We start from the raw sequence: 13,466 nt of genomic DNA on the forward strand, positions 1-13,466 counted from the left end.
AGTCAAATTTTAATGGGTCGTTTATATTAGTCTGAGGTGTTTTGTTTGGGTTTGGTTGTGTTTTATCTGTTTTTTACCCTGAAGGCAACCAACTGAGAGATTTTAAGCAGGGGAGACAAAAGAGCTTTATGGAAAATGGAAGGAAGTGTAGTTAGCCTGGAAGAAGGAGTACCTGGGACCAGACTATTAAGGTCATCAAAGAGTGAAAGGAAGGCAGTGGAAGGGGGCCATGGCATAAACAAAATGGCTAAATGCAGGTTGAGTGGGATGGCAAGAACTAGAGAATCGGTGTAGACCACTCTTCTTAGTTGCATAGCTGAGACAAGGGGAAGGGTTACTGATAACTTAGGTGTAGGAATGTTTTTCATCGTTATTGCTTTTTTTTTGAAACTTAAAAATGTTTACATGCCAAAGACAGAGAAAGAAGTGAAGCAAACAGATGGGAAAATGGAGATTAATGTCTTGGGTTAGTTGCCCCAAACCAAACTGAACATCAGAGTCACCTGGGGTGCTTTGCAAAAAAAAAAAAAGACAAAAGACAAACCAACAAAACTATTCTTCAGCCACCATGCAGACATAGTGAATCAGAATGTTGGCTTGGTAATCTGTGGGTTCTAAAAATTGTGATGATCACCTAGGCTTGAGAACTACATTTTTGTTAATTTTCTGTTATTTCTTTTATAAATGCTTGAAGATCACCTGGACCTTTGGGTCCTCTGGGAATGCCCTACTAGGTAGGAAGAAGGGAGAGTGGTAGAACCCCACTGGTTTTGGATTATCCCAGAAGTTTATTCTAGGTTCCCTGAGCCCATGACCAGGTTGAATCAAGGACAGAATGGACTGGTTATTTTTGCAGTATATAATCAACCTAGAATGGACACAAAGAGCTATGAGCTCAGAACAGAATCAGGGATTTGAGGATGCCTGCTCCTTAACCTTAGTCTTAAACTAAAATAATAACAAGGAGATAGGAAAGGATCATTGAGTTGCCCCCAGGAACAGGCTTGGTCAACTGTCATTAGTTTAACTTTTGCAATGGGCCTTAACTGGCATGATCAGTGTGGTGGCAGGTCACTGAGCAACATGGCCTAGGTCCCATTGGGGGCTCAGGGTTTAAGTCACTCCCCACCTTTCTGAACCAGAATATCCTTAGCTTTACAAACGGTAATAATGGCCAGGTGCAGTGGCTCACGCCTGTAATCCCAATACTTTGGGAGACCAAGGTAGGCGGATCTCCTGAGATCAGGAGTTCAAGACCAGCCTGGCTAACATGGTGAAACCCCATTTCTACTAAAAATACAAAAAATTAGCCAGGCGTAGTGGCACGCTCCTGTAACCCCAGCTACTCTGGAGGCTGAGGAAGGAGAATCACTTGAACGCAGGAGGCGGAGGTTGCAGTGAGCCGAGATCATGCCATTGCACTCCAGCTTGAGCAGCAAGAGTGAAACTCCCTCTCAAAAAAAAAAAAAAGTAACCTGTCTATGCCTTGGTTTCCTGGATAATAAGTAAAACCTACCTCATAGATTAAAAAAAAAATAGCAATAATGATGAATAATAAAACTTACCTCAAAAAAATAGCAATAACGATGAAAAACAGTCCTATATCCTAAGTTATTAGTAATCTTTCCCTTTGTCTCAGCTACGCAACTAAGAAGAGTGATCTACGTTGATTCTCTAGTTCTTGCCATCCCGCTCAACCTGCATCTAGCCATTTTGTTTGTGTCATGGCCCCTTTCCACTGCCTTCCTTTCACTCTTAGATGACCTTAATAGTCTGGTCCCAGGTACTCCTCCTTCCAGGCTAACTTACACTTCCTTCCATTTTCCATAAAGCTCTTTTGGCTCCCCTGCTTAAAATCTCTCATAGGGTTGTTGTAGTAATTAACTGAGGTAATGTAGATAAAAGCCTTACCTGGTACATGGTCAAGTGCTCAATATGCTTACCACCCCTGGAGCAGCATAAAGGGTATCCAGTGGTCGCTGAAATATATGGCCTCTCCAGAATAGCAGAATAGTATATGGCAAAACGATACTCAAATGTAAGTGAGAGGTGGGAATTGGGAAGGTGGGATCAGGTATGATGCCAGAAATTTTGTTTGGAATCCTCAGAATATTAATTTATTTTCTTCTCCTCCAGAGTGTTTGCTGTTGTACAGAACATTACTGAGAGGTGCTAAGTCAGTTCTGTTCTGTTGAGGAAGTATGTGTGTTTTCGTTTGTCTGTGTCTCTGTGTATTTAGGATAGCTCTTGTATTTTCTATTTGGCAAGCGCGGGAGGTAGACAGCTTGATGTGTTTTTCTGAGTGGTGTTGGGCTGGGCATCAGGAAGCCCAGATATCCTTGAGGTGGGAGACAATAAGCTTTCCATTACGAGCATGTTCTATATGTCCCTACCTCTGGTGGACAATATTGTTGAGAAAAACAGAAGTCACAACCCAACAAAAATCCATCTTTTTCCCATAGATGAGGTAGCTTAAGCATTAAAGAGGGCAGGCAAGGAGTTTGGAGGACATGGTTGGTTTTGTTTTGACTGCAGAGGCTGATGACATAAGAACCAGTTAGATGTAGATAGTGAAATTGGAAGGAAAACGTCTGGGGGTCAGAGAATCTGGGACCCATCTGTTAGAATTATTCATGGAGAGTTTAGTATACTGTATGCTGGAGGGTCTTGAGACTCAACAAATGGGAAGTGAGAACGCCTGAAACGGGGAAGGCATATTTTTTCAGCTGCATATCTGACAACAGTTTGTGTGCTGTGGCTAAAGAAAAATAAGCCAATGGTTATTACAAAATTGTGGGGGTTTGCTTAGAATTAGCATAGTAACTCTAAGAAACAGTCAGTTTGTTGAATTCCTTACACAGAGGGTGATGGAGGAAATAGAGCTTGTCAGAAGACCTGTTTCCTTCCATTTTATAATATTACTTTGTCAGTATTTTATAGTGTAGAGATCAAATAGAACCTGTATTCGAGAGCCTTAAATATTGGGATGCTCTGGGCAAGAGCATCTTGGAATGGTGGTAGGCACTGGAGGTCGGATCTAAGAGCACCTCTCTGTCAGGTACCCCCATCTGTGTTCTCACTGCTACATGCCAAGAATCTTCCCTTGGTTTAGTAGAAAGTGTTCTAGACCCAAAAGCAGAGGGCATGATCCCGGCACTGTGCCTTACACATAGCCAGGACTCAATAAGTATTTGATAAGGCAAGAAGGAGGGGGAAAAAGCAAGGTGACTTACTAGATCCATTGGTCAGAATTTGCCTCCTCTAGTTATAACAACTGTGTGGACATAGGTACGTTGCTTCACCTGTCTCAGCTTCAGTTTTCTGCTTTGTAAAATGACAGTAATTATATTGACTTTATAAAATGAATTGTTACAAGATTTCAAAAATATAAAAACAAAATATCTAGAATGCTACCTGGTCTCTTACTGTTATTTTTATCTAAATTTCATCTCCCTCTTTACTTGTTATCATCTGCTTGGCACCCTAGGAATTTTTCGTTGGTAAAGGTTTAAAGAAGGAGAAGTGGGCTGGCAGCACCATATCTTACCAGTTTTTTCATCCAGGCATCATAGACCTTCAATATTTTAATTTTTTAAAGTAGTTTGAACTTTTTTGAGCTGCTGTGAACTTTTGTTAATATAAATTTTTGTTAATATAAAATAGAGACCATACTGACTTTGGAAATAATGACTATCTAGATCTTCCTTCCCCACCTACATGTAGCTGCTTAGAAATGTGACTTAATAGTGATCACCACAGAGACTGTCCTTACAGTGAAACCTCCTTTGTAAGCAGATTTCTAATTCTGTCCCTTAGAGACAGACCTCATACTCTCCTAAGGAGTTCACAGATAGAATTAAGAGATTCATCCATTTGGATGTTAAATAAATTAGATCTTTATTTTAATTGATCTCTAATTCAATCATAAATTAAGGTAACAATCCACAGTGTACATTTCATGCCAGGGATTTTTGTCATCAAAGAAATCATGGCAGTTTTCATCTCACATAACAGTTGTTGAATATGTCTTGAAATATCATGTATGCTCATCATGATTTCCAAATCATGGAAGGTATGAGACCTACCATAACCTTTCTTTTTCTTAATGCATTAATAGGAAGCACATATATTATCATACACTTACATTTGTAATATTTTGGAAACTATTCTTTATAATAGGTTTCTTTTGACATCTTAAATGTTTTATTTGTATGCTTTACAAAGATTCTGCCTACTCCAGGCTACCAAAGCATTTATGGAACAGAAACTATTAAGATCCTGTGCCTTAGAGTTGGTTGGAGGAGGAATGTCCCAAACTGACAGCCAAATAGAAAGATTCCCACTACACAGTCTGCAGCAAAATTGAAAGGCAAAATTTTTAGAACCAAATTCACCTTCCACTGGCCCACTGATAGTCTACTGGGCGCTATCCAAATAATCTTAAATTATTAGGCATCATTCCTGCTTGTAAAGGCTTCAGAGGAAGAGATTTCATGGTTGCTCTGATAATTAATACTTGAAATAGTAAATACTTTAGTAAATGCTTGTAATGAGAATACTTGAAATGAGAAAACACTTCCTCTTGCCCTTGCTTATCAGTGGTCACAGTGAGCTACCTGTGATGGCTCTGTTTTTAAAAGACTGACATTAAATTTTCTCCATATGTTCATCTAAATAACCTTTTCCTGGTACCACTTGGACATTCCATATATATATATAGTCTTGGGCCACTGATAATAGTCTCATAGTGCTGATTTATATATTCTAAGTCAGTGGGAGTGAGGATGCTCCCCTTTTCCCTTTTTTTGTATAAACTTGATCAAAGTCAGCTGGAAGTTTGTTCTTCCTCTCTAATTGTAAATCTGTATACTTCCTTCCCCATGGAGCTTAAGGTTCCCTATGTAAGAGATACTAAACACATAGCTACGTAAAGATTACACAGGACATTACCAGTTTTTGCTATGAAGGAAAATACCAAGTACTATAAGAGAGGATAAGAATCAAGAGTGGTCAGGGGAGGATCTCTGAGAAGGTGGAATTTCAGGCAAAACCTGAAGGCTTAAAAAAGAGCTATCTGAAAAGTGAAGAAAGAATTTTCCCATGCCTGAGGATCACCTTGTACCAAGGGCACATTTGTGGAACTGAAAGAATTGGCTCTTGATGTACAGTGTACTGAGTTGAAGGGGGAAGAGGTGAGGTTGGAGAATAGGAAGGAGCCAGGTCATGCAGGGCCTTGTAGAGTTTGAATTTAATGCTAAGTGTAGTACAGTAGGGAACCTTTGAAAGGTTTTAAGCAAAGCAACAGGGGATTTGATTTACATTTTAGAAAGAAGCCTTTGGATGCTATATAGAGAGTAAATTTAAGGTCAGACAGCTTGCCAGTCTTAAGAGATGGGACTTGAACCTGTGGCTTTTCATTCCCAGTCCATTCTGATTTACCAGGGTCTTTTTTTCTAGTTGATAAGTACTAACCTGAATTAAGTAGAAGATGCAAAATAACACCAGGCCATTTCCAAATGGCTTTCTTATACTCGCTCAAGTTGACAGTGAAAAATAAAAGCCACCTAAGGCTCATGTCTCTAACCTGTTGAACACCTCAAAATAATTAAGAGATCACAACTATACCATTTCTCGGTTATATAAAAACCCTGTCTCTTATCTAACATATGCTATTTAGTGTTTAAGCTTGCTCAGAGTCATACATGCACTATCAGCTCTGCCTATTAAGCAGTGGCTTGTGTCTCTGCGATTTTCCAGGTAAACCAGCCTGAACTACCCAGCTAGTATTTGCCAGCTTTAGCGGTTCAGCAGTTTGTTTTTCCTTATAAGATTAAATGGTCAGTTTCGCCTTAGGCTTTATTCCAATTATGAAATCACTTCATTTTGTTACGCCTCTCCTTAATTGTACTTATTTACCTTGTACATACAAACTAATAAATCTGTTATTTTGATTGAGAAGCCCCTCCATGTTTATATATTTATTCTGCCTCTCAAGAATACTCAGTAAGTTTTTTATCTGTTGATTGCTAATTCATCTAGCATGTATTTCTTAACACACAGAAGTACTATATGTAATGTTAAAGCAAGCACACCTGAATGAATCAAATCATGCTGTGCTCTTGCCACCTTGAGCGTGTTAGTTCTGCATCTATAAGATGGGAATAAAATAACAAATCCATAGGGTAATTATGAAAAGTATTACACCATATGTGAAACTGTTTTGTATGATGCTCAATACATTTTCACTGTTTTATTGAAACAGTTTTATTGAAGTATAATTGACATCCAATAGATTTCATGTGTTTAACATGTACAGTTAGTAGATTTGGACATGTATAGACCCATGAAATCACACAGCAGACTTTTTATCTCTCCATTTATCTATTTCTATGCTGGTTGCATTGGCAAACTTTCTTAATCAAGGCAGTGGTGTTCAGAGAAGGGAGTGTCTAGGTTTTAAGACATATTTAAAATTGTCATTGCTTCTATATTGATATAGTCACAATATTTAATTTTTTAAATTAAATTTGGCAGTAGGTTGGGTTTGGGGGCTCACGCCTGTAATCCCAACACTTTCGGAGGCCAAGGTAGGCAGATCACCTGAGCTCAGGAGTTTGAGACCAGCCTGGCCAACATGGTGAAACCCCGTCTGCACTAATAATACAAAAATGAGCTGGGCATGGCGACGGGTGCCTGTAATCCCAGCTACTCTGAAGTCTGAGGCAGGAGAATCACTTGAACCTGGCAGGCAGAGGTTGCAGTGAGCCGAGGTTGTGACACTGCACTCCAGCCTGGGCAACAGAGCAAGGCTCCGGCTCAAAAAAAAAAAAAAGTTGGCATTAGAAGAAAATAAGATTTTAGAACTAAACACACAAACGTACGGATCATCCCAGCCTGTGTGCTACAGATACCAATCCTACATCTCTCAGAGAATGTGTACCTCAATGTGAAAAGAACTAGAAATCTCTGCTTTAGGATGCAGAGATGAGTCAGGTATAGATCTTGCCCTCAAGGATCTTAGAATCTAGGGGTGGAGGAGGTGGAATGTACCTATAATAACGATAATGCAGAGTAGAAGGTAGGAAGAGGTAAAACACCAGAGGAGGATTTAAAAGGGTGCAGTAACTTCTAGCTTGGGGATACACTTCACTGAGGAAAGACACCATTTATTGCCTCCTGCACTTGTGTCTGTCTGAGGTAAGTGTAGGTGTGTAGAGCAATTTAGACAGATACAGACCCTGCCCATTCATCACTTAAATCCTAATGCTGTGCATCACCGCTCGATGGGTTGGGCGTCTGCCCAGCTTTTTTCCTGGACCACTTCCAACATTTTTGAGGAAAGAGTGAGTGTGAAGGACCCTGTGGTTGGACACCAGCCCAAGTTATCCAGTGGCTAGACACCTAACTGACTCATAGGAATGGGGAAAGCCCCCTCTGGGTTGCTTGTGTGGATAATAAGGCTCTCATTCACCTCCACATCTAGGTCAGAGAGGGGCCGCCTGGGAAGCACAGCACATTGATAGATTACTTCTGGGCCCCGGGGACCTCATTACCATCATATCCATCATCTTCTGCTAGTACCAAATAATGGATGTAATTTAATCAGATGCCAAAGGAGTCCTCAGCAGGAGAATTGGAGAAACCTTGCCTGAAACTGTGTTATAGTGTTGGAATGATTATAATGAACCAGAATGATCTTTTGTGGTGAGACTAAATGTATCATGCACTATATGAGTTTTGATTTATTTTTAAAACATTCTTGCTCCCATTGGCTCCCCTTTTAATAGTTTCACTGTAGCCTGTTTATTGTTACAGATGTTACTTTTAAATGAGGTCATTGAGCTTTCCTTTACTTCCAAAGGCAATGTTTGCCTTTTTATTAAGGGGTTGGCAGGGCTGTCTGGAGAACAGTGCTAATGTGAGATCAAGGTTAAAGCTTCAGACCCCAGGAGACTAGGTGGAGAAAAAACCTCTTCCATGTTTACACACACTCATGTCAGGCAGATGTCTCACAAAGGGCAAGTTTCCTGGCGGAGAGGCGAGAAGACAGGCATTGTGGTCACAGACTGCCTTGACTCTCATGGCCCCTTCTTGCCCACTGTGAAACCTCAGGCATGTCAAAAACAAGCTCTCTGAGCCTGTTTCCTCAGCTGTCACTTGGAGATAATTAATTTTTATTCCTAGGACTTTTGTGAGGATAAAATGTGTTACAGCCCCTCGGTATGCATGAGGGATCTGGGGAGGGCAAGGGGTGTAATAGCTAAAAGTCTAAGGCTTTGGAAATGCTTTAAGTCCTATGTGTAGTATATTTTGCATAGCTTTGTTGGAGGACCGCTGACCAAATCCAGCTTGCCAGTGATTTTTGTAAATAAACTTGTATTGGCACACAGCCCATTCATTCATTTACAAATAAATGTCTGTGTCTGCCCTCTCAAAGACAGATTTGGGTCGTTATGACAAAGACCTTATGGTCTGCAAAGCCAGAAGTATTTACTATCCAGCCCATTACAGAAGTTGGCCAATCACTGTACCAGACTGAAGGGAAGTTTCTATACAGAGATCTGGTCATTTAAAGCAGTGAGGGATAGGGGATGAGTGGGAATTCTAAAGTGTTCCTGCAGAAAGTCGAATGCTGAATGTTGTCACTTATAAGTGGGAGCTAAATAATGTGTGCATTTGGACAGAGGGAGTGGAATGATAGACACTTGGAAAGGTGACTTGGAAAGGTGAGAGGGTGGGAGGCGGGGCGAGTAATGAGAAATTACCTAATGGGGACAGGCACGGTGGTTCACGCCTGTAATCCCAGCACTTTGGGAGGCCAAGGCAGGCGGATCACTTGAGGTCGGGAGTTCAAGACCAGCCTGTCCAACATGGTGAAACCCTGTCTCTACTGAAAATACAAAAACTAGCTGGGCATGGTGGCAGATGACTGTAATCCCAGCTACTTGGGAGGCTGAAGCAGGAGAATCACTTGAACTCAGGAGGCAGAGGTTGCAGTAAGCCGAGGTCACACAACTGCACTCCAGCCTGGGTGATAAAGCGAGACTCAGTCTCAGGGAAAAAAAAAGAAAAAGAAAAAGGAAAAGAAATTACCTAATGGGTACAATGTACACTATTCATGTGATGGTTACCCTAAAAGCTCAGACTTCATCACTACACAATATGTCCATGTAACAAAACTGCATTTGTACCCCCTAAATCTATAAAAATAAAAAATTAAAAGGCTGGGCCCAGTGGCTCACACCTGTAATCCCAGCACTTTGGGAGGCTGAGGTGGGTGATCACAAGGTCAGGAGATTGAGACCATCCTGGCTAACACGGTGAAACCCAGTCTCTACTAAAAATACAAAAAAATTAGCTGGGTATGGTGGTAGGCGCCTGTAGGAGGCTGAGGCAGGAGAATGGCATGAACCCCAGAGACGGAACTTGCAGTGAGCCAAGATCACGCCACTGCACTCCTGCCTGGGCGACAGAGCGAGACTTCGTCTCAAAAAAAAAAAAAAAAAAAATTAATTTGAAAAAAGTGTTCCTAAATGTCTATGGAATTCGCTCCATTCTGATTTAAACACATGAAACTTTAGTGCATGTTAAAAGACTGGTTTGTTGAGGTGAGAATTAAATGCTATATGTGGGAGCATTAGCACAAAGCTGGCACATGCAGATGCCAGATAGATGTTTGCTAGAGTCGAGTCTCCATTATGTTTCATCAGACCCCACATAGGTGTGACCCTGTTTGGCTCTGGGCATATGTTTCTGGGAGTGGGCAGGTTGACACAGGCATCACCATGGGCCACTTTTGTGGAATAGTCACATGTTGTTCCAGCATTTTCTTCTTTGTAAGTTGTTGTTAACGATTAGTCTAAAATGAGGTTTATTGACCAATGTCTTTATCTTTGCCTCATGCTTTGAAATTGTTCCAGTGATAGGTGGAGCCAGCACTAAAGTCATACCTGAGTATGTACATGCTAGAAATAAAGATGAAACTGGCATTTTAACACCAACCACAAAGTTTAATGACTGTCACATGTTTTAATTTTTGGAACACAATCAAAATATTTGCCATGGCTCAAAAAGGTAGTCCTCAGATAACATATTGCTAATGGCAGAAAGACCCCTTGCAAAGTAAATAAAACATTAAAAGTGGTGATCTTCACTCGGATGGAAAAAGGGAAAGGAGTTGAATATATTGTCACTCCGCACTCTACATCATATGTAGATGGCAGCAGCACATGCTGTGCACTTATGTACACTGTCCTTTAACAAGTCATTGAGAGGAACTTGGCCTCTGGCTTCCTGTCTTGCTAATTGAGCACTCTCTGTAGTGACCCCGCTGCAAAGCTCTCACTCCCCTCCTCTTGCACGTTGGTCATCTTGGGAGGTGGGTATGTTTTCAAGGTACATGCCCAAATGGCAAAAGTCCACCATACTTTGTAGAAGGCACGTGGCATAATGCCTAGACGGTCATAGGTACTCACTCAGGACTTGTTCCCAACACCATCTCAATGACCACAGGTAGATCTTTCCTATCTTTGGATTTCCATAGCCCTTCTCTGTACCTCACCCAAGCTCTTAATCAGATACTGTGATAATTAATTAAAAGTTTAGTGTATATTTCCAATCTCCCTGAATTAGTCTTTCTTTTGTAGGTAAGGATTTAATATTTTTTTTCTCCTTACCTCTATTCCTAAAAGCTGTTCCCTGCCCATGGTAGGCCAAGAACAAATCAGGAAAAGTTGATCAAAGCCAAGCAGACATCAGAATAATAGTGGATATAAATACAGTGAACTAGGGACAGCAGAGACTGAAAGCAAGGCCTGTCTGTCTCAGATAAAATCTTGGGGCTGGGCACGGTGGCTCATGCCTGTAATCCTAGTACTTTAAGAGGCTAAGGCAGAAGGATCACTTGAGGCCACGAATTTGAGGCCAGCCTGGGCAACATGGTGACACCCTGTCTCTACAAAAATAAAAAAAAATTAGCTGAGTGTGATGGTGCCCACCTATAGTCTTAGCTATGCAAGAGACTGAGGCAGGAGGATCACTTGAGCCCGGGAGAACAAGGCTACAGTAAGCTGTGATTGCATCACTACATTCCCATCTGGGCGACAGAGTGAGACCCTGTCTCAAAAAAAATTTTTTAATAAAAAATAGAATAGGAATTCAGTCCTGCTAATATAACAAACCTGCAGAACAGCACAGCCACTGTCCTGAGTGCCAAGGAGACAGAGTAGACCATCATCTTACCTTCTTGGAGTTCATGATGCTCTACCGGAGAGGAGGCAGGTACATGACTGTTGCACCTGAGTTCACAGGGAACCATCACCCCCACAATATCCTGCAAAACTTTGCAGCTCCCATTTCATAATGTAATTCCTGATGCTACATATGGTATAAAAACATAATACCATAATTAGTCCACCCACTTTTATTTGAGGCCGAAGGATTTAGTGAGAAACACAGAGTCAGAAGAGCTATGTTAAAGCACGATCTTACCACCTACTAGCCGTGGATATTCATTTGTGTAGGAACTATTTACACTCACTGTGCATGCATTGTTCTAGGCTATAGGGGGGATAAGGCCAAGTTCTTCATTGCTTGCATCTTAAAATTTAACTGGGGGTGGGAAAGGAGAAGAGAAGAATGAACTGGTATTAAATGATATTTCAGATGGTGATAAATGCTATGAAGAAAATAAAACACGGCATGTTATAAAGGGCCATTTAATTTCTTTGAGCTTCAGTTTCTTCATTGCAATCTGAAGATAAGACCACATACCGTGTAGTATTTTGTGAAACTTAAATATCCTGTGTGAAAGCTCTTTGTCTACAGTAGAGGTGAAGATCCCTCATCATTGTTAGAGTCATATCTCAGCCTCAGCCCTTACAGTCATACAAACAGATCCTTATTTGATCACATGGGTGTTTAAAGCTTAATGTATTTTCTGATCAAATACACCTCACGCATTCCTTCCTTTTCACGTTTGCTTGGAATCTTCCCGCAACTGAATTTGTTTTTGTTCCATTTCCATCTGTGTAACTCTGCTTGTTTATCAGTTATTACAATAGGGCTTGTTTTGTGCTCATCTTTGTATATCTTGCCAATTGTGAAGCAGTGACCAGCATGTAGTAAGTGTGTAATAAGTAGCTGAGTCAGAATGGAGCAGAGCAAAACATCCTAAGAGCTCAGAAAAGAGAGGAAATTCTGATTGCGGGAGAGGGTAAGAAAGACTTCATGGAGGTTGTGGGACAGGATTGCACACAACAAGGTGGGCTGAGGGAATGGCAGATGCAGGTCAGCGGTAGGAATGCTGTGTAGATAAAGGGGGGCAGTACAGCATGATGTAAGGAACACAGGAGTCGGGACAGCCAGGTTTGAATCCCAGCTTGGCCATTTACTGAGGAGGTCTTTGACAAATCACTTCAGCATATTTTCTCGACTCTAAAGTAGTGATAACAATACCACCCACATCTTGGGGTTGCTTTATGGATGACATGAGATAACATAAGGAAGCCTGTATTCCAGCACCCGGCACAGAGGAATCATTCCGTAAGTAACAGCTTAACCAGACAATGATGGCCTGTCTTTTTAAGTACCATGTATGCTGTTTCCTTCATTGTGAAGCAGAGGCAAGGTTAAGGTCACAGGTCTAGTCCCTCTGGCGATGAGGCCTATTAACATCACTGTTTTCTACAGTTACAGACTGCACCCCAAGCCAACTAGTGTGTGCTGACCCAACAGGGGCCAGCTCAGTGCAGGGAGAGATTAATGCAAGTGAATCATTTGTACTGGAAAAAGAATCCAAGACATATAATGTCATGGTACAATATTAAGAGTAATAGCTTCACTTAGCTGAAACATTGTATTTTCTATTCTTAGGGTATTTTTTAAGGGGCAGAAAACATGTTTCATAGAAAATTTACAACCTTGTATCTAGTGGGATTTCTTCATACTACAAGCGGTTTATGCAAAACAGATGCCTGAGAAGCGGTGCCTGCATGCACCTGTGGATTTGGTGGTTATACTTCATTTTCCTCACCCCTCTAGTTCTTGCAGACAACCTGAAATCCAACCCTGGAATTAAGTGGCAGTATTTCAGTTCAGAAGAAGGAATTTTCACTGTTTTCCCAGCGCACAAGTTCCGGTGTAAGGGCAGCTACGAACACCGCAGTAGGTATGTTAACTTGCATTCTGAAGTTTTTAATTATTGTTTAAGAGTGATCTACATGAAAGATAAAACTTCTCGTTTCTACTCATGGCTATGCCTCTAAGCTGTGGATTCAGAAATTTGTACTTGTTCTGAAATGAATTCACCATTTAGTATATGTGGATGTGAAATTCCAGGCAAGGGCAAATTACAAAATCCAGAGCTTTTCTATAGCTATGTAACATGCCAAATAAAAAAAAGTACTTACTCCTGAAGTCAAATTGTGTGAAGTACCTACAGTGTTTTGAGTTTCAGAATTCTTTGT

The 13,466-nt window shown here is 41.0% G+C and overlaps 1 protein-coding gene across 1 annotated transcript in view; it reads left to right on the forward strand.

The window, feature by feature from the left end:
* CACHD1 (cache domain containing 1) overlaps positions 1 to 13,466 on the forward strand; it is a 225,867-nt gene that overhangs the window by 148,740 nt on the left and 63,661 nt on the right. The window contains exon 5 of the mRNA XM_050757476.1: positions 13,042 to 13,168. Within this exon, the coding sequence (XP_050613433.1) occupies positions 13,042 to 13,168 (127 nt within the window). The remainder of the gene's footprint in view (positions 1 to 13,041; positions 13,169 to 13,466) is intronic.

The sequence above is a fragment of the Macaca thibetana genome, chromosome 1 (genome assembly GCF_024542745.1).
Source record: "Macaca thibetana thibetana isolate TM-01 chromosome 1, ASM2454274v1, whole genome shotgun sequence".
In the NCBI taxonomy this organism is placed as follows: Eukaryota; Metazoa; Chordata; class Mammalia; order Primates; family Cercopithecidae; genus Macaca; species Macaca thibetana.